The following is a 24,517-nucleotide window of genomic DNA, read 5'->3' on the forward strand; positions in this document are numbered from 1 at the left end:
TAATTAATATTATGCAAATTAGCGTAGTGAACGTGCTCCCCTACGTCACGCGCAGCACCGACGTGTCCACACTACAGGAAGGAGCCTACTACTATTTTCATCCACGCTTGAAAATGTCACCCTTGTGTCGAAAATAAGACAACCTACACATTCAGATTGTACAGTTAAATCCAGTCTACGGATAAATAATTTAACATAATGTATGTTTGAGAAATATGGAAAATAGCCGCTTGCTGAGTTCTCACGTGTCCTGGGTCATACGTAATACTCCCTTGGCTGTAAGTGAGGTACCGGGCTGGCGAGCTGCCAAGGGAACTTTAAGGGGAAATAGGCCCTCTCTCTTGCCCCTAAGTATTGGATCACCCTACCCCTCCGAGGGAACGCACAACTTCTAGGGCTAGGGCTCAAATCTAGGGCTAGGGGAATAATAGGATGGGGCCCTAGTTACTATTGCAGACCTTCTAGGCGCTATGAAGGTTATACGATGTGGTTTGAATTAAACAACACATGACCAAACCAGCAATTTTAAAAATCAACTCTATTCTAGTCTTCACTTCGTGTGTGTGTGTGTGTGTGTGTGTGTGTGTGTGTGTGTGTGTGTCTTTTCTTTTTATTTACTTTTTGTTTTTGTATATGCGTGTGTGGTTAAAAAGTCAGACTCCACTGTTGTGTGTGGTAATAACCTCTCCACACACTGATGAAGGGGTGAATGGAGATTCCACTGTTGTGTGTGGTAATATCCTCCCTCCACACTGATGAAGGGGTGAATGGAGACTCCACTGTTGTGTTGGAGGTAACGTCTCCATAAGACTTGGAGGATTTCAACTGAACTAACGGGAAGAATAGTATGAACACACAAGAACGTTCATTTGACCCACTGAGTAGTTTATTAACATTATGATTTATGAACAATTACAAATCATAAGGTATCTTGAATGAATGAACATGTTGACTTGGTCCCAACAGAACACAAAGAAACGATCTTCCGTTTAAAGTAATTTACAACATCGTTACCCTTTCCCATAGAACTCTTATCATCATTCATGATTATGTTGTTAAATCTGCTTTAAATCACGTTCCATGTCAGGCATGGCAAAATATAAACTGATTTTGGATTTCCTTTAAAACGATGTTGAAAATATATAAAATATTGTAGTAAAATAACAATCAATCAACATTTAAAACGCATTTTACATTAGAAAAGTAATGTACAACACGGCTTAACCCAAAGGAAGTTCTTCCTTTCATGGTTTATGCTGAACCTTCCAGAAGCCCAATAAAATGCAGCATTTGGAGTTCAGTGGAGTATTTAAATCAGTCACAAAGTGTTGTACTTCCACTGAACGGGTTGACCCCTCAGAGCACCAACAGCTGCTGCTCAACAACCCGATGCACTACAGGTACGTCCATGGGTCCACAGGTATTCAAACGTCCCCCTAACAGCTGGTCCTCAACAACGTCAGGACTGTGAGGACCCCCCAGACCCAAGCGGCCCCCTCTAATCTGACGCTCAGCAACCCAGCTGAACACAGAGAGGGCTGAGAGATGAATTTACCACCGGAAACACAGACCTGATGTGGGTTTAGATCCGTGAAGGATGTGTGAGTGTGTGTGAGTGTGTGTGTGTGTGTGTGTGTGTGTGTGTGTGTGTGTGTGTGTGGTGTGTGTGTGTGTGTGTGTGTGTGTAAATAAGTCTGTGTACTTGTGTGTGTGTGTGTGTTTATAGAGTGCGATGTGTTTGTTTGTGTGTGCGTGCGTGTTATTTCCGTGTACATATGTGTTTGTCGGTTTGGGTGTGTTTATGACTGTGTACATGTGTGTGCTTTTCCATGGGTCTGTGTGTGTGTTTGTGTATCTACAATGGACACTCACACACTGGAAAAAGTCTTTCATTGAACCAATTAAAAAAATGTAGGGTAATGGTTCACATCTATATTACATAACTTGAGCCAATGACAAATATATAGCTTGCCTCAAACAATATTTCCTATGTTCATAAAAACAAAATAATACAACTTGGCACCAAGTATAATTCTATTCTTTGAATGAAGTTAATACATTTAAATCGTATGTTAAATCCTAAACAAAAAAATATTGATTCACTCCAACAATTGTTTCTCATTTAAGAAATATCTATCAGAAATAATTTGTTTTATCCAATCAAAAAGATTACAATTTAATCAAACAATTGTTTCTCATTTAAACATAACATATTTTTGTATACATCATCATCATCATTTTTTTCCCGCTCGGCGCTCGCCGCTTCATGGCCTTGGGGCGCTTCTGCTGGAGAGTTGGAAGTCTCTGTTCCAGCATCAGCAGGATGTCTGGATTCGACATCACATCGCGACATCAGTCAGGGTTAGGTGCTTTGTCAAAGACACCTCGATACTCTGCTTGGTGAAGCCGGGGATCGAACCAACCTTCAGGTTACCAGCCAACCCGCTCTACCACCTGAGCTACTGCCGCCACACAATATACAATATATATTAACAATCTAAATGGCAGAGTTAGGCCTACTCCAGACCTCCCTCCAGACACAGAGACTGTCCTAGCTCACAGAACCAGTGAGTCATCGTCACTCTGGTCAAGGCTCTCTACTGCAGGTTCAGCTGTAGGTGCTACCTTGAATGAATAAGCAGCTGATGTTCCAAAAAGCTTCAAAACATGATCAGGCAGCTGGTGCTCAAAGCAAGCATCACCTGACAGCTTTAATCCACTCTGCTTTAATCCATATCGGATGTATAGGATGGAGTTTAAGGTGCAAGGACATCCGGTTCCTGAGTTTGCTTTTTACCACGAGGACTGAGCTGCCTGTAAGTGCGTTGAGACGGGGGAGGGGCCGCGCAGGCACCCGGTGCTCGTTGTGAAGATGTAATAGCGATAGTGCTTTCACCTCAAAAAGTCGCCAAAAGTCACCAATAGCAGCTGAAAAAGAAGCTAGATTTGTCGCTTGTCGCTGTTTTTGAAAAAAAGTCGCCAAAGGGGTCTGAAAAGTAGCTAAATATAGCGACAAAATCGCTAAGTTGGCAACACTGCGGTTTGGTCCAGTAGTCGTAAGCGTCTTTGTATTTAATGCGCATGCGCAGGCTTGTACGTAAGCTTGAAATTGTACATTTGTCTGAACAAATATTTCTAAATTGAGCTCCTAATCAAATATAACAGTGTTTTAGGAAGAAAACAAAAAAAAAAAATATTTGGATTGAATGACAAAATTATTAATCAGTTCCTTAAAATTTTACGTTTTTGTCAAAATGGATATTTCTTAATTGAGCTCATAATTAAAAATATCTATATTTCACAGTATTTTGAAATAAAAAAAAGTTATTTTAAAAATAAAACAAAAAATGTTCATTTGAATTGAATTACAAAATAATAATCAGATGAAGTACGGCTTAAAACCCTTTTTCCAGTGCAGAGACGCTGAGGAACCAATCTCATCTAAGCAGAACCCAGGGAGGAGGACCTCCTGGGTGAAGGAGGCCTGGAAGGTGTGGATGTGTGTCAGTGTGTCTGAGGACCCCCCTCCTCCTGGGGACACTCTGTAGAAGGACAGAGAGCCAGCGGGCCGGTCCAGATACACTCCTACTCTGTTAGAGTGAGGGGGGGGGAGACGTATAACTGTTGAACTACCGTTGTGACGGGCAGTGTAGGCAGCATCATCGTCGTCATCGTCTTCATCACAATCAAGACTCCAGGACTTGTTGTTCCATCCAAGCACGGCGTCATCATCCCCTAACCCTCTCCTTGTCATTCCTCTGTATGCCACTCCTATAAAAACCCATCCTCCCCACTCTACCTCCCAGTAGCAGCGGCCAGTCAGACCCTCTCTACACAGCACCAGGGGGTAGTCGTCAAACCTCTCTGGGTGATCCGGATACGACTGGTCCACTTTAACCAGCGTCACCTTCCTGATGTCCTCAGACAGAGAGAGTTGACTGAAGGCTGTGTTTGGGTCCAGTGTGAGTTCACAGGCATCTGACAGGAGAAACATGATTAGGCTGCTAAACCAATATTATTAGTTATAATTATCATCATTATTAAATAAACAGCATCACCAGCTCTAATTGAAATCTAAGGTGAAACACATGCATCATTCAAAACATGTTAATATGATTATTAGGTGCCATAGCTAATGTAATGACAGGAATTAAAACAATATTATAATGATTATAATAGCGACAAGTTAATAGCATAATTTAATAGTTTTTGAATATAATAAAGACATGTAATTATGATTAACAGTATCCTGATTATTAGGTAACCCTTCCTTTTACAGTCCCCTAATTACTAGGTATTTACCCGGTACATACATGGTAAATTATAGTGTATTACTGTAATTACCACTGGTAATAAGAAGGTAAATACAGAGGTAGTTACCCGGTAAATACATGGTAAATCATATTGTATTACTGGGTAATTACCACTGGTAATAAGAAGGTAAATACAGAGGAATTATCCGGTAAATTATAGTGTATTACTGTGTAATTACCACTGGTAATAAGAGGGTAAATACAGAGGAATTACAGCTGATGTACCAAGTAAAACCTTCACTATTACCCATCAACTCAACTAAGTAGCGTGTAGTTGTAACTGTTTTAGGTTGGTAATAACTCCGATATTGTGTACTTCCTAGGAAATTAGGCAACCAATTCTTAGAAACACCCATTATCCAAGGTTTATGTTGGTAACAGCCCAAATTTAATGATGTACTATCTAGAAATTAGCATAGTACTTTAAAATAAAATACTTTTTCTTAGTTATTATTCATAGCTACACCCATTTAGAAAGGGTTTATTCGATTTACCACTATGGAATTACTTACCTGGTAACAACCTCTGCAGGAATCTGTTTTCCTCTAGTGTCATGGTACATCTTCTTAAATACTGGGTACGAAGCCGTTTGTTTCCATGGTATTACCAGGGTTCTTACCATATAATTCATAATAGATACATTCCATTATCCATGCGGTCAACACAAACTTGTACCATGTACGTTCTGCGATGTTACCAAGTAAAACACGACAATTTACCCAGTAATTAAGCTGAAACTGTACTGTAAAAGGAAGCCTCGTTTGTTTCCATGGTATTACCAGGTTCTTACCAGATCATTTGTAATACATTATTCCCTTTTCCATGCAGTCAACACAAACTTGTCCCATGTACGTTCTGCGACGTTACCAAGTAAAACACGACAATTTACCCAGTAATTAAGCTGAAACTGTACTGTAAAAGGAAGCCTTGTTTGTTTCCATAGTATTACCATGTTCTTACCATATAATTTGTAATACATTATTCCCTTTTACATGCAGTCAACACAAACTTGTACCATGTACGTTCTGCGACGTTACCAAGTAAAACACGACAATTTACCCAGTAATTAAGCTGAAACTGTACTGTAAAAGGAAGCCTTGTTTGTTTCCATGATATTACCAGGTTCTTACCATATAATTTGTAATATATTATTCCCTTTTCCATGCAGTCAACACAAATTTGTACCATGTACGTTCTGCGACGTTACCAAGTAAAACACGACAATTTACCCAGTAATTAAGCTGAAACTGTACTGTAAAAGGAAGCCTTGCTTGTTTCCATGGTATTACCAGGTTCTTACCATATACTTTGTAATACATTATTCCCTTTTCCATGCAGTCAACACAAACTTGTACCATGTACGTTCTGCGACGTTACCAAGTAAAACACGACAATTTACCCAGTAAGTTAGCTGAAACTGTACTGTAAAAGGAAGCCTCGTTTGTTTCCATGGTATTACCAGGCTCTTACCATACAAGTTGTAAATGGTTATTCCCTTCTCCATGCAATCAACACAAACCATATATGTTCTGCAACATCGTTCACCAGTAGTTAAGCACTTTAATTGTTGTTATAAAACCCCAATCCACTGTTGATGAAAGGCATATTAAAATTAAACAAAATCAAAGGCTTATCTTTCAAACAATGCATATCTCACAAACAAGCACTGAACACTGAAGAAATCAGACAAAAAAAAGAGCCGTCTGCATCAACTCAATTTAAATGTTACTGATGGTGTTTGCATAAAACACATGACAGTGTTATGGCAAGTGACCACAAGGAAGACTGCTTCAACCTCTACAATTTGAATAAGTGGTGAATGCCATGCAGCAATCTGCCTATGGGAGCATCTTTGTGGTCATTCGCAAACCAATGAGTCCACTCGATGAATGAGAGATGACTCTTTAGTGTCTTCTCTGTGAGGTATCCCTGCAGTCTCCACATCTGGGATTTGAAGGCTGACCAAGACCTGACCAGGTACCTCCAAATCTCCCCTTCCATACTGTAATAAAGAATCAGAAGACAAGAAAATAAACATTAGGACTGTCAATTAATGAACATTTCTAGAACATGTAGAACTCAAAGATTATTTTGTTTATCAGTTAAGAAAGGATGCTGGTCCTCTGGCCATTGTGTTTGGTCATATTGAAAAGAGAAAAAGGCATAGCCATAAATACAGTTAATAGGACGGGAGGGGACAGGCTGTTAGCTCCAGTTAGCACTTTAGCATCGAGCTAGCGGAGCTTCTGTCATTCAAATAACTCGCACATGTTGTTTAAAAACCTATAACACCAAATTTATTAAAATATCCGGATTTAATCGGGCTCTCTCCCATAAGTACAGTTAATAGGACGGGAAGAGACAGGCTCTGTTAGCCCCGGTTACCGCGATGCTAAAGAGCAGCTCTACAGGAACATGCCACCTCAACAGGTGCAAGTTAGCCTCCGGTTTGATATTCGGTTTACCACCCAATCGGATTCATCAACATAAGTGCAATACATTACGGGGTTAGTATGTTGAGGACGGTTTAGGACACCGTATCGCGAAAAATCACAAACACATGTTGGCGCCATCAATGTCAGTGCAACAACGTCATTTACGTTCTGGCTGCTACCTGTTTTAGGGACCGTCAACAAATTACACTCACCGATAGGTGGCAGAGACGTTACCATGGAATTGTTTCAGGAAATTAATCGCACAAATATATTGCAATATAGTTAATCATAATGCAGTTAATAGTTTAATATTCAAAAAAAAATCGACTTAACTATATTTGAAATTATTAATTGCATTCCGTTTAACAATAATGCAATATATTAGCAAAGTTACCTGCAGTAAGTAGCAGACCACCATTGGCAACTACTACTACAATCAGGTGACAAAATGTATTTTTTAGTGATTTTTATATTATTTTATATGATTTATTTCCAGAAACAATTCCATGGTAACGTCTCTGCCACCGGTCGGTATGTGTAACTTGTTGACGGTCCCTAAAACAGGTAGCAGCCAGAACGTAAATGACGTTGTTGCACAGACATCGATGGCGACAACATGTGTTTGTGATTTTCGCGATGGCACCGTCCTCAACATACTAAGCCCGTAATGTATTGCACTTATGTTGATGAATCCGATTGGGTGGTAAACCGAATATCTGGCGAATATCAAACCGGAGGCTAACTTGCACCTGTTGAGGTGGCATGCTCCGGTAGAGCTGCTCTTTAGCATCGCGCTAACCGGGGCTAACAGAGTCTCTTCCCGTACTATTAAGTTAACTGTACTTATGGGAGAGAGCCCGATTAAATCCGGATATTTTAATAAATGTGGTGTTATAGGTTTTAAACAACATGTCCGAGTTATTTGAATGACAGAAGTTCCGCTAGCTCGATGCTAAAGTGCTAACCGGAGCTAACAGCCTGTCCCCTCCCGTCCTATTAACTGTATTTATGGCTATGCCTTTTTCTCTTTTCAATATGACCAAACACAATGGCCAGAGGACCAGCATCCTTTTTTAACTAATAAACAAAATAATCTTTGAGTTCTACATGTTCTAGAAATGTTCATTAATTGACAGTCCTAATGTTTATTTTCTTGTCTTCTGATTCTTTATTGCAGTATGGAAGGGGAGATTTGGAGGTACCTGGTCAGGTCTTGGTCAGCCTTCAAATCCCAGATGTGGAGACTGCAGGGATACCTCACAGAGAAGACACTAAAGAGTCATCTCTCATTCATCGAGTGGACTCATTGGTTTGCGAATTACCACAAAGATGCTCCCATAGGCAGATTGCTGCATGGCATGCACCGCTTATTCAAATTGAAGAGGTTGAAGCAGTCTTCCTTGTGGTCACTTGCCATAACAATGTCATGTGTTTTATGAAAACACCATCAGTAACATTTAAATTGAGTTAATGTGGACGGCTCTTTTTTTTGTCCGATTTCTTCAGTGTTCAGTGCCTGTTTGTGAGATATGCATTGTTTGAAAGATAAGCCTTTGATTTTGTTTAATTTTAATATGCCTTTCATCAACAGTGGTTTGGGGTTTTATAACAACAATTAAAGTGCTTAACTACTGGTGAACGATGTTGCAGAACATATATGGTTTGTGTTGATTGCATGGAAAAGGGAATAACCAGTTACAACTTATATGGTAAGAACCTGGTAATACCATGGAAACAAACTAGGCTTCCTTTTACAGTACAGTTTCAGCTTACTTACTGGGTAAATTGTCGTGTTTTACTTGGTAACGTCGCAGAACGTACATGGTACAAGTTTGTGTTGACTGCATGTAAAAGGGAATAATGTATTACAAATTATATGGTAAGAACCTGGTAATACCAAGGAAATAAACGAGGCTTCCTTTACAGTACAGTTTCAGCTTAATTACTGGGTAAATTGTCGTGTTTTACTTGGTAACGTCGCAGAACGTACATGGTACAAGTTTGTGTTGACTGCATAGAAAAGGGAATAATGTATTACAAATTATATGGTAAGAACCTGGTAATACCATGGAAACAAACGAGGCTTCCTTTTACAGTACAGTTTCAGCTTAATTACTGGGTAAATTGACGTGTTTTACTTGGTAACGTCGCAGAACGTACATGGTACAAGTTTGTGTTGACTGCATGGAAAAGGGAATAATGTATTACAAATGATCTGGTAAGAACCTGGTAATACCATGGAAACAAACGAGGCTTCCTTTTACAGTACAGTTTCAGCTTAATTACTGGGTAAATTGACGTGTTTTACTTGGTAACGTCGCAGAACGTACATGGTACAAGTTTGTGTTGATTGCATGGAAAAGAGAATAATGTATTACAAATTATATGGTAAGAACCTGGTAATACCATGGAAACAAACAAGGCTTCCTTTTACAGTACAGTTTCAGCTTAATTACTGGGTAAATTGTCGTGTTTTACTTGGTAACGTCGCAGAACGTACATGGTACAAGTTTGTGTTGACTGCATGGAAAAGGGAATAATGTCTTACAAATTATATGGTAAGAACCTGGTAATACCATGGAAACAAACGAGGCTTCCTTTTACAGTACAGTTTCAGCTTAATTACTGGGTAATTTGTGGTGTTTTACTTGGTAACGTCGCAGAACGTACATGGTACAAGTTTGTGTTGACTGCATGGATAATGGAATGTATCTGTTATAAATTATATGGTAAGAACCTGGTAATACCATGGAAACAAACGGCTTCGTACCCAGTATTTAAGAAGATGTACCATGACACTAGAGGAAAACAGATTCCTGCAGAGGTTGTTACCAGGTAAGTAATTCCATAGTGGTAAATCGAATAAACCCTTTCTAGATGGGTGTAGCTATGAATAATAACTAAGAAAAAGTATTTTATTGTAAAGTACTATGCTAATTTCTAGATTGTACATCATTAAATTTGGGCTGTTGCCAACATAAACCTTGGATAATAGGTGTTTCTAAGAATTGGTTGCCTAATTTCGTAGGAAGTACACAATATCGGAGTTATTACCAACCTAAAACAGTTACAACTACATGCTACTTAGTTGAGTTGATGGGTAATAGTGAAGGTTTTACTTGGTACATCAGCTGTAATTCCTCTGTATTTACCCTCTTATTACCAGTGGTAATTACACAGTAATACACTATAATTTACCGGATAATTCCTCTGTATTTACCTTCTTATTACCAGTGGTAATTACCCAGTAATACACTATGATTTACCATGTATTTACCGGGTAACTACCTCTGTATTTACCTTCTTATTACCAGTGGTAATTACCCAGTAATACACTATAATTTACCATGTATGTACCGGGTAAATACCTAGTAATTAAGGGACTGTAAAAGGAAGGGTTACCGATTATTATGGTGTTAAGTCCAATGTTGTAAAATCATCACTCATGATATAATCACAGCAATTATGTTAATGTTTATATATGTAAGATACATAATGTCAGTCATCAGCTTCATTCCCAGAAAGATCTGAATGAACAGACGTCACCTCCTGCTGTGTGCTCAATAGTTAGTGTGCTTTGTGATGAATCAAACAGACACTTACACTTCTTTAGGCTGGTTTCGTTCCATAACTTCCACTGTAGCTCACACAGGGGGGAAAACAAAGTGAGCGCAGCAGAAAACCCTTTCAAATTCATCATCTGCAGTCTGCATATTTCTACACAAACCTAAGTTAGAGCTGCCTTTCAACCATTTAATCTAGCAGAGGTTGAACCTTGTAGGAGACATTTTCTTGAATGATGAGTGTCTCCCCATACCTGCGAGTGTCCAGTCTCAGCGTGGATCCTCCAGTCCAGTAGAGAGAAGACGCAACGCTCCTGAGTCTCCTTGGTTGATGTAGCTTAGAGTCAAGCTCTCTCAGATGGAGGGTTGGAGCTAAGAGCTGAAGGACGAGAAGCACGACTCCTGTGTGACCAGGCAGCCAGACAACCTACACACACACCACAACACACACACACACACACACCACACACACACACACACACACACACACCACACACACCTTTATTTATTCTATCTGGATAGAATAGTTCTTACTGAACTAAACAGATTAATAAAGTATTAATTCCATATGATGGACAACTTAAAGCTTTTATGATTTAATTCAGATCACAGCCCGTCTAGAGCCCCATCATCCGAGCCTCATGTCTACACTAATGGCAACTCCTCAGAGTTACATAAATATAACACATAACATCCCATAACATACAGACAGCAACCCCTAACCCTCACCCTCACATGAGCTGGCCAGAGTTACATGACATATAACATACATAACATGCTAGCAGTTAACAGTATAGCAACCCCTCGCCCTCCATCAGCTGGCCAGTGTTCTGTCAGCTAGAATAACCTGTTAACTCATAACACACTAGCAGCTAACAAGACTGCAAAAATAAACAACCTTCAAAAAAAAGGGTATCTTCCTAAAATCCTCGTCCTCTAAAGTTCTGTTCCTCCTCTGGCCACTTGGCCTCCCTCCTCCCATCTGTGCTCCACTGACATGTTGACCCCAGCCTACAAATGAATAATGATGCTGAATCTGGTGGGGATCTTAAGCCCAGTCAGACCAAAGATTCACCTCGCAACGAGGCTGTTTTGGAACGTCGCAGGGGAAGAGTTGCAGCAGTGTGACCCTAACCCTAACTTCAGGTCAACATTGGGGGATCGTAATTATTTTGTTCAAATGTGTTCAACCAAAAAGTGGCCATTTCAGTATTATTTATCTGTAATTTATTTGATTAAATCCAAATTTTCGTTTCTGATGATGTATGAAATAACCCATTCCATCAATTGACGACTGCATTTTACAAGTGTGTTATGAGTGGCGGGGCATGCACTCATTTAACATGCCCTGGGAATGTATAAATGTTCTTGAAACTTAAAACTGGACCATATATTCATTAGAGTTGGATTTCAACTCAATGCAGGACCACTATTTGAGTGGATTTGACGAACATTGGAATAAAATTAAGGAGTGCTGCGGCAGAACGAATCAAGGAATGGGCGCAGTATCGGCCCAAAAGCAACAGGCCTACAATGCGCTTTACAAAGTAGGAAGGTGAGAATATAGCCTAGTCCACCCCCGTTTACATAAAAATTCTTGAAGGGGATCAATTCAAATAAACCAACAGTTTTTGCAAATAGAAAACTCTCTACAAAGTAAGAACTGCTCATGATGATATCGCTGCGTTGTCTCTGTGGAGACAGCGCAGCAACACCTCTACCCAAGCCCCCGCCCCCCCTGGAACCGCGAAGCCGTTGCATTTATATCAGAATGAAACCCAATAAACCGCCAATGTGTGCGTAGGGTCCGGGGTGCTAGCTCATGCAACCTAATCGCAAACCTAAATTAGGCTACTTTTTAGCGTGATGCTGTTGCTGTTGCGGCTCTCAGCTGTGCCAGAGCGTTCACAGTTGCTAGGGAAACCACCTGACGTCGCCGCCCGGCGCAGTAGTTTGAACCGCCCCATGTTTAGAACGTCGCAGCCCGTCTCGTCGCAAGGAGTTGGAAGGAGTTGCGAGGCTAATCTTTGGTCTGAACTGGGCTTTAGACACGCGTCGTCTGTTCTTTTAGATCACAGCCCACCTAGTCCTGGATCATCCCTTACTATTAAACATACCCAAAGACACATTTAACCCTAACCCTGACCTGAGAGTTTCCAGCGTACAGTGTGGACGCCCCAGTCCAGCAGAGAGCAGCTTCACTCCTGAATCCTGCAGATCATTGGTACTCAGGTCCAGCTCTCTCAGATTAGAGGAGTTGGAGCTGAGAACTGAGGCCAGAGTTTTACAGCATCTCTCTGACAGATGACAGACATTCAGCCTTCACACACAAAATAAAAGACCATGTTATGTCTGTGTTTATGTCTTTAACATTTTCCATAATTGAAAGAGAAGTTATGCCAATGTTAATTTTTTTATATTTAAATTCTAATAATAAGCTTTAAAAAAAAGTCTGACATGTGAATAGGTAGAATAATAATAATAAAAAATAGTAAACTGTACTTATGTAACATTCAACTTATACTGTCATGGCAACAACAATATAAATATGTTGAGATATTCTTGTACAAAAATATTATTTAGGGGTGTGAATTTTGACTTTATCGGCTTAAATCTCTACATTATATGACTGTATTAAAGTTTTTTGTTACTTTTTTGTTATAAAGATTCTTGTGCTGTAAAGGTTTGCACATTGAGTAAAACTGACCTGAGAGTTTCCAGTGTACAGTGTGGACTCCCCAGTCCAGCAGAGAGCAGCTTCACTCCTGAATCCTGCAGATCATTCGTACTCAGGTCCAGTTCTCTCAGACGAGAGGAGTTGGAGCTGAGAACTGAGGCCAGAGCTTCACAGCATCTCTTTGACAGATGACAGCCAATCAGCCTGCACACGCAATAAACAGAACATGTTAGGAACCCTGATTGAATGTTTTAGACGACTTTTCTGATAGTTAGCTATCAGAAACTTGATGATACATTAATCTTCTTTAAATTATATTGTGGTGATCACGGCCGTGGTCACCGTGTCCGGGTGCCGCAGAGGATCCTGGGAGGCTCGGGGGGAAGCGGCACCGCCACCAAGAGAGTCGTGTGTGTGTGTGTGTGTGTGTGGGTATGTGTGTAAAATAAAAGGCAACTCTCTGGTCTTGCGTGTATTGTGTTACTGATTTAACCTGGGCCCCGTTTCCCAACGGGGCCCAGGTTTAAGGATCTTGTGTGACAACTACATTTATCTTAATGTGCTGATTTCTGAAACATGCTTTGCTCAGCAAAGAGAGCAGACTTTATCTGATTCCTTATAAGGTTTAATTGATTGGCACGCAGTCTCTAGTCTAGAATCTTTGGTGTAAACATTAAAAATGCAACGCTCCATACATTCATTATCATTCAAAGATAGAGGCTGGGCATTGACACACGGCTATTGCTGACCCGATTAGAAGAGCTTGGTCTAGATCCTGCCCATATTGTTGGGCAGGATGATGTATAGGCCTTTTTACACTGCCAAGCCGGTTCGGTCGCAGCTTGGCATGCCCGGCGATTTCACAGTTTTATGTGTAAAACCGAGGGGGTCAAATCCCCCGTTCGTCACGGCGCGGGCTTTCTTGGTTCACTGGAGAAGGCGGGGCTGCGCACAGAGTTTATACCTCTTTAGAATAATTTGCATACTCCTGAATGTTTTATTTTTTTTAGGAATGAAGTCACCCGCATGCAAAAATGAGTTCACGTCAGTGTAGGCTACAAACCTGATTAACTATTTACAAGTGCAAAAACGCCAACATATTAAAAACATTTATCTGAATCCCAGACCATCCGCACCGGATCCCCCCAAGGCTGTGTTCTTTCCCCTCTGCTCTTCTCCCTGTACACAAACAGCTGCACCTCCAGTCACCAGTCTGTCAAGCACCTGAAGTTCGCGGACGACACCACGCTCATTGGGCTCATCTCTGGCGGGGATGAGTCCGCCTACAGGTGGGAGATTGACCCTCTGGTGACCTGGTGCAGCCAGAACAACCTGGAGCTTAACCCTTTAAAAACAGTGGAGATTATTGTGGATTACAGGAAGAACCCAGCCCCATCCACCCCCATCATCCTGTGTGGCTCCCCAGTCAACTCTGTGGAGTCCTGCCGCTTCCTGGGCACCATCATCACCCAGGACCTAAAATGGGAGCTCAACATCAGGTCCCTCACCAAAAAAGGCCAGCAGAGGATGTTCTTCCTGCGCCAGCTGAAGAAATTCAACCTGCCAAAGACTATGATGGTGCACTTCTACACTGCAATCATTGAGTCTATCCTCACCTCATCCATCACTGTCTGGTACACTGCTGCTACGGCTAAGGACAAGACCAGACTGCAGCGTATCATACGCTCTGCGGAGAAGGTGATTGGCTGCAACCTTCCATCCCTCCAGGACCTGCACAGCTACAGGGCTCTGAGGCGGGCAGGCAAGATTATGGCCGACCCCTCCCATCCTGGTCACAGTTTATTTGGAACTCTCCCCTCTGGCAGGAGGCTGCGGTCCATCAGGACCAAAACCTCCCGCCACTTGAACAGTTTCTTCCCCTCTTCAGTTGGGTTCCTTAACAAGTCCCAGGACCACCACCCCCACTGGTGACACTGACTCTGGCACTCATACCCATCACCAATTTGTAAATTCTTATATTCTTGTATCTTAAATTCTTGTATCTTTTACTTTAGTTTTTAATTTATTTATTCTATTTTATCCTTTTTTAATTGATCGCTTATGTTCCTGCTTGTTTATATGGTGTTATATATAACTATCTCTTCTTCATTGTTATTGTCCTCATGTATGCACCTTAATCACCAAGCCAAATTCCTGGTTGGTGTAAAACCCTTCTTGGCAATTAAATCCTTTCTGATTCTGATATTCTTTATTTTGCTGACTAAATTAACTAAATTGGGGTGCTAGCTCAAGCAGGCAATTTACCTCGGGTAGTGTTAACGCGTGGATCGTGCCGCGAAAAAGGCGTGCATAAGACGGCATATTTGGCAGTGTAAATACGCCTTATGATGGTGCCAGTAATGTAAGCGGGAAAGCACGCGGGGTTCAGGCACGCATCGCAGCACAGTTTCCCGCAGCAGTCTACGTTCACTGCAGAAACCACGCTCTCGATTGTGCACTCCACTCAGGTCAGGGATGTTCGTTACTGTCTAGACACGGTCCAATGATTAATGAACTTCATCACAGGCTCACCGAAGCCCTTTCAGTGCTTTATGGCAAACAATCGCAATAAAAAACGCCTGCAGAATTTCTCAGACACCCGCTGGTCTCAGCATGATTCGTGTACAGTATGTCATCTGTCTCTGATCAATATGAGGACATTTTAACCACGATGGTTGAATTAAAATCAGAGGGAGACAGCAAGTGCAGCTCGAAAGCGACCTCCAACACAAGAGCAAAGGAATCATTTGATTTTATTATATGCTTTATGAGATTGCCTTTGGACGTGGAGTTTGATCGGTACATTTCGGCTGCACATTTATTTTTGGAATTTTAAATTGCTGCAATAAATTATGATGTTGTTGACTCTGTCTCGGTCTTTGCTTTTTAAATCTTACAGTAGTCTATAAGTAATATATTGGCAGTAACCACTGTTTTGGGGGTATCGCGAAATGGTGCCAGCTGGAGATTCTGTGGTATTGGATGTGTTTTAATAAAACACATCCAATACCACTGAATGTCCAGCAGGTGACTCCACTGAGGCTATATTAACGATGCTCTTAGCACCCTACGAGCACCCCTGGAGCCCTCGCTAGCTACGAGTGTTTTCCTGACGTTCGTTACGCAACGATGCTTTCGGGAAACGGTGTAAAAACTGTACGATGCTCGTACATCGCACTTCACAAACCACTTAGGCTAACGATACTTCGGGAAACGGGGCCCTGGTCTCCCGTCGGGTCATTCCTGTGCTGCTCGCCACAATATAATCAGTCTACGTAGACCTATAACCTTAGATTGATGCAAATACTGTGACTACATTTGTTTAAAGGGGACATATTACACCACCAGGTGTGAGTGTGATTAGCCATAACAAGCCATTTTGAAACTGTGCAGCTTCTGACATCACAGGTGGGCGTGTCCACCTAGATGTATGACGGATAGATGGCATAATATGTCCCCTTTAAACAAATGAAGTCACAGTATTTGCATCAATCAAAGGTTATAGGTCTACGTAGACTAATTATAATGTGGCGAGCAGCACAGGAATGACCCGACGGGAGACCAGGTTTAAAGCAGTTACACAATACACCACAAGCACGCACACACGCGTGTGTGCTGCTCGCCAAAATATAATTAGTCTACGTAGACCTATAACCTTTGATTGATGCAAATACTGTGACTTCATTCGTTTAACTCGCACTCTCCCGTTAACAGGAGATTGTGGGAAGGAACTATTATTATATTTTGCGTTTATAATTGAAAAGATGCAATGGCAACTCTTGGATAACTTTTCAACTTTTCATTTTCCCACATAAACAACAAGGTGTAATATGTCCAATGGCACCACCCTGATAAACGTGGTCAGCAAAGGTACTGAGTCATTCGATTATATATTTAGACGACATTTAGGATTGATCCTCAAACCAGGGGGCAAGTAGTCGTTTTTTAATAGTCTCCTGATATGGAACTGTTGCACGTTAAGTAAAACTGACCTGAGAGTTTCCAGTGTACAGTGTGGACTCCCCAGTCCAGCAGAGAGCAGCTCCACTCCTGAATCCTCCAGTTCATTGGAACTCAGGTCCAGCTCCCTCAGACTAGAGGAGTTGGAGCTGAGAGCTGAGGCCAGAGCTTCACAGCAGTCCTCTGACAGATCACAAAAATTCAGCCTGCACACAATAAAAAGAACATGTTAGGAAGTGAGATTAAAAGTGCATAAATGATCCAACTAGCTCACAGGAGAAACATGGTGTAGCTAACGAACAGCACAGGGCCGCCATGGGGCCACACTGGAGGGGAGTACGTCCAGTGATGCCAGCGCCTCCGCTCTCCTCGCTGCTATCAGGGAGTGAGCTCAAGGAGATGACTGTGGACATTCAAACTTCCTTCAACAGTCCCCTGATGGCCGTAGGGATCCTGAACTCTGTGTGAACAGAGTCAGACCTAACGAAGCAGAGGGCTGTGGAGCCAAGGAGGGCCTTCAGCGCTCTATCAGTCCCAATGCTTCCTTCTATGAGACTATTGATTCATTAATTCAACCTTTTATTTTGATAAACCATCATAAATGTGCTTAAGCTCATTTACAAAAACCTAAAACACTGAGGGCACTTGCCCTTCCTGGCTTCAGACACTTTTACGACTATGGAACCCCTCTGGGGCTTTCCTTCTCTACATATTCAAACCTTTGATCTTATTCTGTATCCCTACATATTAAATAGATTTATATTGCTCTGTATTTCTACATGTTCAATTGTTTAATGATGCTCTGTATTCCTACATAATTCAATCTTTTTATGTTTGTTTTCCTACATCGTTTTATGATGCTTTGTATATCTACATTTTCAATTATGCTGTTCTGTATTTCTACATTGTCAATAGTTTTATGTTGCTTTGCATTCCTACATATTCAATCGTTTTAAGTTCTGTATTTCGACGCATTAATTTATGTTGTCCTGTATGTCAACATATTCAATTCTGTTGCTTTTATTTCTACATATTCAATAGTTTTATTTTGCTCTATTTCTACATATTCAATCGTATTATGTTGCTCTATATTTCTACATAATCAATAGTTTTATGTTGTTCTGTATTTATTCATATTCAATTGTTTTATGTTGCTCTGTATTTCTACATATATTGTTCTGTATTTCTAAATCTTAAATTGTTTGACCTATTTCTGTATTTTATATCTTCAATTGAAGTTCTGAAGATAAAATATATCTGTAAAAAATTATGATGTAGCAAAGACCTTATACAGTCATGGAGACAAAAAATAAGTTGTTGAGTTTTTCCCATGAAAATTATACATTTATGAACTTGAAATGAACTAAACATTCATATAGCGCTTTTCAAGTCCCCTTCCATTGACTTCATATAGGGCTTTACAGTGAAGGGGGGACCTCACTAACCACCACGAATGTGTAGCATCCACATGGGTGATGCACGGCAGCCAATCGGCGCCAGAACGCTCACCACTCATGAATTATGAATGTGTGATTGGAATGTCATATTTTACTTTGTTGACCCCATTGTCATGTACATTATCTTTACCACACAAACTTACATACACCTATATACATGCTTACACTACCAAGGGACCACAATTGAAATAAGCCCATGGGCTTTTATGTGTTATCCTTTTGACATGTACTTTTGTATGCTTACGTTTGTGCATGTGTCAAAAAAGAATTTCAATCATTTTAATCAATCAATTATACACCAGCTTGAGGTGGAGAGTGAGGGGATTAATAAATCAGGGATTAATCATCATTTAAACAGGGGGATGAATAGGGGGCCGGATTGAATGAGCCTGGTTGGGCAGTTTTAGCCAGGACTCGGGGAATCCGCTACTCTTTTTGAGATAAGTGCCCTGGGATCTTTAATAACCTCAGTGAGTCAGGACCTCGGTTTTACGTCTCCTCTGAAGGACGGCACCTTCCACAGCCCAGTGTCCCCGTCACTGCACTGGGGCATCAGGATTTATGCTTTGGCCAGAGGGAAGAGTGCCACCTACTGGCCACCAACCGACACCACTTCCAGCAGCTGCTCAGTGTTCCCAGTTGGTCTCCCATCCAGTACTAACCAAGCCCAACTGCTAATTTTCAGAGGTTCAGCTAAGGCAGGGTCTACATTGGTCTGGCTGCTGGTTTATTTAGACCGATAAACTTTGATGGATGCAAATACTGCAACTTCATTTGTTTAACTACCACTGACCCGTTAACAGGGGAATGTGGGAATGCACTTTTATTAAATTTTGTGTTTATAATTGAAAAGTTGCAATGGTAACATTGGGATTACTTTTTAAACTTTTAATTTTCGCATCCCAACAACAAGGTATAATACGTCCAATGGTACCACTCTAATGCATGTGGTCATCAAAGGTATTGAGTTATTATCAGATATAGTTTGACGTCATTTAGGTGTGATTCTCAAACCAGGGGACAGTAGTTAAAAGTCTTCTGAAACCGAACCTTGTGGTGTAACTGTTTACACTTAGCAAAACTGACCTGAGAGTTTCCAGTGTACAGTGTGGACTCCCCAGTCCAGCAGAGAGCAGCTCCACTCCTGAATCCTTCAGACCATTGGAACTCAGGTCCAGCTCTCTCAGACTAGAGGAGTTGGAGCTGAGAGCTGAGGCCAGAGCTTTACAGCATCCCTTTGACAGCCCACAGCAATTCAGCCTGCACACACAATAAAAATAACCTGTTAGGAAGTGAGATTAAAAGTGCTTAAAAGATCCAACTAGCTCACAGGAGAAACATGGTGTAGCTAACGAACAGCACAGGGCTGCCATGGGCCCACACTGGAGGGGACGTCCAGTGATGCTAGCGCCTCCGCTCTCCTCGCTGCTATCAGGGATCAGGGAAGTGAGCTCAAGGAGATGACAGTGGACATTCAAACTTCCTCCAGCAGTCCCCTGATGGCCGTAGGGATCCTGAACTCTGTGTGAACAGAGTCAGTCCTAACGAAGCAGAGGGCTGTGGAGCCAAGGAGGGCCTTCAGCGCTCTATCAGTCCCAATGCTTCCTTCTGTAAGACTATTGATTCATTAATTCAACCTTTTATTTTGATAAACCATCATAAATGTGCTTAAGCTCATTTACATAAACCTATAACACTGAGGGCACTTGCCCTTCCTGGCTTCAGACACTTTTACCGGGCTTCAAAACAAGGACGACTATGAAACCCCTCTGGGGTTTTGCTTCTCTACATATTCAAACGTTTGAGGTTATTCTGTATTCCTACATGTTAAATAGATTCATATTGTTCTGTATTTCTACATATTCAATCGTTTTATGTTGCTCTGTATTTCTACATATTCAATCTTTTTATGTTTATGCATTCCTACATATTCAGTCTTTTTATGTTTATGCATTCCTACATATTCAACCGTTTTATGTTTATGCATTCCTACATATTCAATCTTTTTATGTTTATGCATTCCTACATATTCAAGCTTTTTATGTTTATGCATTCCATATTCAATTGTTTTATGATGCTTTGTATATCTACATTTTCAATTATGTTGTTCTGTATTACTACATAGTCAATAGTTTTATGTTCTGTATTTCAACATAGTAGTTTATGTTGTCCTGAATTTCTACATATTCAATTCTATTATGTTGCTCTATATTTCTACATGATCAATAGTTTTATGTTGTTCTGTATTTATTCATATTCAATTGTTTTATGTTGCTCTGTATTTCTACATATATTGTTCTGTATTTCTACATCTTAAATTGTTTGACCTTGTTCTGTATTTTATGTTTCTCCTATGGATATTATACATTTATGAACTTGAAATGAACTATACATTAATACAGCGCTTTTCAAGTCCCCTTCCATTGACTTCATATAGGGCTTTACAGTGAAGGGGGGACCTCACTAACCACCACGAATGTGTAGCATCCACATGGGTGATGCACAGCAGCCAATCGGCGCCAGAACGCTCACCACTCATGAATTATGAATGTGTGATTGGAATGTCATATTTTACTTTGTTGACCCCATTGTCATGTACATTATCTTTACCACACAAACTTACATACACCTATAAACATGCTTACACTACCAAGGGACCACAATTGAAATAAGCCCATGGGCTTTTATGTGTTATCCTTTTGACATGTACTTTTGTATGCTTACGTTTGTGCATGTGTCAAAAAAGAATTTCAATCATTTTAATCAATCAATTATACACCAGCTTGAGGTGGAGAGTGAGGGGATTAATAAATCAGGGATTAATCATCATTTAAACAGGGGGATGAATAGGGGGCCGGATTGAATGAGCCTGGTTGGGCAGTTTTAGCCAGGACCTGGGGAATCCGCTACTCTTTTGGAGATAAGTGCCCTGGGATCTATAATAACCTCAGTGAGTCAGGACCTCGGTTTTACGTCTCTTCTGAAGGACGGCACCTTCCACAGCCCAGTGTCCCCGTCACTGCACTGGGGCATCAGGATTTATGCTCTGGCCAGAGGGAAGAGTGCCACCTACTGGCCACCAACCGACACCACTTCCAGCAGCTGCTCAGTGTTCCCAGTTGGTCCCCCATCCAGTACAAACCAAGCCCACCTGCTTAGCTTCAGAGGTTCAGCTAAGGCAGGGTCTACATTGGTCTGGCTGCTGGTTTATTTAGACCGATAAACTTTGATCGATGCAAATACTGCAACTTCATTTGTTTAATTACCACTGAACCGTTAACAGGGGAATGTGGGAACGCACTTTTATTATATTTTGTGTTTATAATTGAAAATGTCAACTTTGGGATTACTTTTTCATGTTTTGTGGTCAAAGGTACTGAGTTATTATCTGATATAGTTTGACGTCATTTAGGTGTGATTCTCAGACCAAGGGACAGTAGTTAAAAGTATTCTGAAACCGAACCTTGTGGTGTAACTTTTTGCACTTAGTAAAACTGACCTGAGAGTTTCCAGTGTACAGTGTGGACTCCCCAGTCCAGCAGAGAGCAGCTCCACTCCTGAATCCTGCAGTTTGTTGGTACTCAGGTCCAGCTCTCTCAGACTAGAGGAGTTGGAGCTGAGAGCTGAGGCCAGAGCTTTACAGCATCTCTCTGACAGATGACAGCTGTTCAGCCTTCACACAAAAAAACAGAATATGTTGAGAACCATGATTAAATGCTTGATAAGACTTTTCTGATAGTTGAACAAATGATTATACATTAGATCTTTAAATGGTAGTTACATATTAGGTGTACAATGTTGATACTAACAAAAATGCTGTAACAGAAAACTATCATAATATTACTTTTATAGAATTATGTATTGTGTGTATCGTAAAACATGTTATAAGTATGCCTACAGATATATGTTGTATGTTATTGTAACTTTTGTATTCTAGTATTATATATATTGTATTGTGTGCATTGCAATACATGTTCTTAGTGCACCGTCAGAGATGTTTTTAAATTTACTACAACTTTTATATTCTAGTATTATGTATAGTGTTGTATTGTTAATACATGTTATGAGTGAACCTACAGAGATGTTTTGGAGGCTTTGACCAATGGCAGCAGCCCCAGAAGACCCTCCTCAGAAGCAGAGTATTTCCTCAGGTAAAACACGTCCAGCTGCTCTTCTGATGTCAGTACGATGAAGACCAGAGCTGACCACTGAGCAGAGGAGAGAGATTCAGTGGAGAGACTTCCTGATGACAGGTACTGTTGGATCTCCTCCACTAGAGAACTGTCATTCAGTTCATTCAGACAGTGGAACAGATTGATGCTTCTCTCTTGAGAGAGATCTCCACCTATCTTCTCCTTGATGTAATGGACTATTTGGGTATTGATTTGTGACCTCCTTCCTGTCTGCCCGGATGGAACGTTTTTTGTTAGATTGTCCTGTAATTTACTTCCTCTTGGTTCCAGCAGACCTTTCAGGAGCATCTGATTGGTCTCTAGAGAGAGGCCCAGGAGGAAGCGGAGGAACAAGTCCAGGTGCCCGTTCTCACTCTGTAAGGCCTTGTCCACAGCACTCTGGTAGAGGGGGAGGAGTTCAGCTTTCCCGGAGGTTGGATGTTTTTCTGAGAGCAGGTTGACACCAGTGTTGATGTAGGACAGAAAGACATAAAGGGCAGCCAGAAACTCCTGGATGCTCAGATGGATGAAGCAGAACATCCTGTCCTGGTGCAGTCCAAACTCCTCTTTAAAGATCTGGGTGAACACTCCTGAGTACACTGAGGCTGCTCTGATATCGATGTCACACTCTGCCAAGTCTGCCTCATAGAAGATCAGCTGGCCTTTCTCCAGCTGGTTAAAAGCCAGTTTCCCCAGAGAAACAATGATCTCCCTGCTCTCCAAACTCCATTGTGGATCGGTATCAGCTCGCCCATGATACTTCCTGTCCCCCTGTATGGACTGAACCCTCAGGAAGTGGCTGTACATCTGAGTCACGGTCTTGGGCACCTCTTCTCTTCTCTGGGATGTTTTGAAGAAGTCCACTAGAACTGTAGCAGTGATCCAACAGAAGACTGGGATGTGACACATGATGTGGAGGCTTCGAGATTTCTTGACGTGAGAGATGATTGTGCTGGCCATTGTCCCCTCTCTGAATTTCTTCCTGAAGTACTCCACCTTCTGTGGGTCGGTGAACCCTCTCACCTCTGTCACCATGTCAACACACTCAGCAGGGATCTGATTGGCTGCGGCAGGGCGTGTGGTTATCCAGATGCGGGCAGAGGGAAGCAGGACTCCCCTGATGATGTTTGTCAGCAGCACGTCCACTGAGGTCGGTTCGGTGACATCAGTCCAGATCGGGTTGTTCTGGAAGTCCAGAGGAAGTCGACACTCATCCAGACCATCCAAGATGAAGACTACTTGGTCATGGTCGTATCTGTAGTTTCCTGATCCTTTGGTTTCAACAGAAAACTGATGAAGAAGTTCCACTAAGCTAAACTCTTTCCCTTTCATTAAATTCAGCTCTCTGAAAGTGAGGATAAATGTGAAGTCTATGTCGTGGTTGGCTTTGCCTTCGGCCCAGTCCAGAGTGAACTTGTGTGTTAAGAGAGTTTTACCAATGCCGGCCACTCCGGTTGTCATTATTGTTCTGATTGGTTTATCTTGTCCAGCTAAAGGTTTAAAGATGTCTTCACAACTGATTGGTGTTTCCTTGTTGGCTTGCTTCCTGGATGCCTTTTCAATCAGTCTGACCTCATGTTCCATGTTGACCTCTCCACTGCCTCTCTCTGTGATGAAGAGCTCTGTGTAGATCTCATTCAGAGGTCTCTGCTCTCCTGCTCTAGCGATTCCCTCAAACACACAGTGGAACTTCTTCTTCAGATGAGCCTTGAGTTCATGTTGCCACTGGACCGCAACAGCTCCTAAATCCCAAACCAGAAGAAACATACCATTCATAGTTCGAAGCAATATTACTGATGTAAAGAAAAAAGTATTATAAAATTCTACTTCATATGGATCTTATAACTTTATTAGTAGTGCTGTCGTTGTTGAGTATCAGTGGTATCAGTGACTTGTTAACCTGACATAACAAGATATGTGGTTCATCTCTTCCACTGAGT

At 41.3% G+C, this 24,517-nt stretch overlaps 1 protein-coding gene across 1 annotated transcript in view; it reads right to left on the bottom strand.

Annotated features, from left to right (window-relative positions):
* Positions 1–24,517, bottom strand: part of LOC115537698 (NACHT, LRR and PYD domains-containing protein 3-like) — a 77,234-nt gene that overhangs the window by 52,312 nt on the left and 405 nt on the right. Inside the window, exons 3-5 of the mRNA XM_030349743.1 lie at positions 22,483–24,319; positions 13,019–13,192; positions 12,458–12,631 (exon numbers count right to left, since the gene is read on the bottom strand). Coding sequence (XP_030205603.1) covers positions 12,458–12,631; positions 13,019–13,192; positions 22,483–24,319 — 2,185 coding nt within the window. The remainder of the gene's footprint in view (positions 1–12,457; positions 12,632–13,018; positions 13,193–22,482; positions 24,320–24,517) is intronic.

The sequence above is a fragment of the Gadus morhua genome, chromosome 23 (assembly GCF_902167405.1).
Source record: "Gadus morhua chromosome 23, gadMor3.0, whole genome shotgun sequence".
Classification (NCBI taxonomy): Eukaryota; Metazoa; Chordata; class Actinopteri; order Gadiformes; family Gadidae; genus Gadus; species Gadus morhua.